Source organism: Notothenia coriiceps, unplaced genomic scaffold (assembly GCF_000735185.1).
Source record: "Notothenia coriiceps isolate Sejong01 unplaced genomic scaffold, NC01 NC01_scaffold00024325, whole genome shotgun sequence".
Lineage (NCBI taxonomy): Eukaryota > Metazoa > Chordata > Actinopteri > Perciformes > Nototheniidae > Notothenia > Notothenia coriiceps.
In genome coordinates, this window is record NW_011357026.1 from 340 (window position 1) to 2,361 (window position 2,022).

At 39.7% G+C, this 2,022-nt stretch overlaps 1 protein-coding gene across 1 annotated transcript; it reads right to left on the bottom strand.

Moving 5' to 3' along the window:
• Positions 1-797: 797 nt before the first annotated feature.
• On the bottom strand, positions 798-1,694 carry LOC104954964 (sperm-associated antigen 17-like; the record flags this gene model as incomplete). The annotated part of the gene is made up of 4 exons (XM_010782182.1): positions 798-859; positions 952-1,164; positions 1,280-1,427; positions 1,593-1,694. Coding segments are annotated over 4 exons (525 nt in total), but the record flags the coding sequence as incomplete, so codon positions are not given.
• Positions 1,695-2,022: the final 328 nt, after the last annotated feature.

Here is a 2,022-nt window from a genome sequence, read left to right on the forward strand (position 1 = left end):
AACGCAACTCTACTATACCCGCGGTCAGAGAGCGGAGATGTGTCCCCTGTGTGATGTAATATGACGCGTTTGACGTATGACCTTAACAAAAAGCCGTTTTTAAGAGCAGAGCTCAAAATTGCTCCTTTACCTCTGAATTCCTGCCCTTATGTCTCGTAAAACATATCAAATCCTGCATTCACTTTTTTAATTGTAATTTTCAAGCAAGTTTAAGCATAAATGTAGAAAAAATAAAAACCTGCAAGATGCTCTTTAACTACCTCAGTGACCTCCTCCAGAGAGATTGATGTTGATCGCCCATCATCCTCTGATAGTAGAGTATAGTAGAGGGTCTGCCTCCTCTGCAAACCTGGATGTCTACTAACCTTCTCCAATAGCAATTTGTGCAGTTTGTGGCCCCCAAAGCACAACTCCGAGAGACTGGAGATCTCCTTCTAGTTGTTAATGAATGCACCAACCATCCTTCCCCTGAAGCCCACAACATTGGTGTTATTATGAGACCAATTTGCCTTGGGAGACCCTACCAGGAACAGTATGTTTCTGACAACACAGCCCCCAGGGGCACACACACCTCTCCACTAAGATAAGGTGATGGTTCCCGGAGAATTCTGTGTTGTTTTGTAATTCTTACTGCACAAAAGCTATAACCTCACCAAATAACTATATTGTGATAGAGCATAGTATAATTTGATTAGATCAATCAATGTAGGCATAATTCCTATTCTTCACATGATTTCTTCAATGAATATTACCCCCCTCTCCTAGCTCCCAATGTATTTATTTTATTTTAAACTTACAGCACAGAACATATAGAAAAATACCTCTGTGTTACCAGGATTTTCCGTGAGAAAGGTGAAACCTAAAGTTAAAATGTTGAATTAGATATAGCGTGTTTCAGAGTCTTGAATACAGTTGTAAGCTAAAATCATATCATCACAGTAATTGAATTACCTTTAGTCCGTAGGGTATTAATCTGCTGTTTAGAGTAGGATAGTGGGTTGTCCCAGGGGATTGATGTAGTCATCTGTTCCTGTGCTGGTCTCAGTGTTCCCAGTGGTCCAGGTGGCCTAAGTAGTACACCTTTACTGTCCAATCTGGTCAGTGGCATACTCTCAAACACACTCCGATTAACCAAACGCTCCACCTCCAGCCATGAAACAACATCTGTGGGATATTATAACATTTTAATATCCCTTTGAAGCGGATCAATCAATATCTTTTTTCAGAAGAAACAAAGACTGACAAACAGATTATAATAATTCCTTAAACTGTTTCTGACCATCTGTGCAGTAATGTTGTAGCTGCTGTTTGATGGCCATCCAGGAGTTGCTGTTTCTCCGCTGAGCAACAGAGTGGATCAGCTGCCACACTGGAGAATGCCGCATCATTGATATCTCCACCTCTGCTGGATCGAAACCCTGAACCACCTAAGAGCCACATATAAACACATTAATACAAATACATTCAGAATAGCAACAAGATTACTCAAACTATCCAGTCTGCTTTGAACAAAAATTGCTTTTTCCACGTGAACTAATAAAATAATCAGTTATACGAACCATTTACATTTATTTTTAAAAGAATCTACTTGCATTGATATGCGTCAAACGCAGTGCCCTCTCATCATGGTGTCTGATAACCAGAGGATGCGCAAACTTCTGCTTTTCCTCTTCTCCAAACTTCTCCTCTAGCCTCTGGCACAAAAGAGATTAAAGCAGAGACAAATGAAGGAATAATTCATTTATGTGAAGAGTGTGTCAAAGTATGCTGGAGTCAGAGCAGGCAACATGTATACATTATACTACCATACCTGGGGTTGGAGACCAAAGACTCAAGTGAGAGAAGAAAGAAGCACAACCTAAATTGAATTACCGGTTGGCTTCCATACTGTGAATTTAAATATATTTGTTGTCATAAAAACAAATGTATAACAAATTCAAATTAGGGGTTGATAACCAGTGATGCCTATAAGCTGATGGTTTGTGTGTAAAGATCTTCGGTTGTTCTAGCCTTGCAGTATTT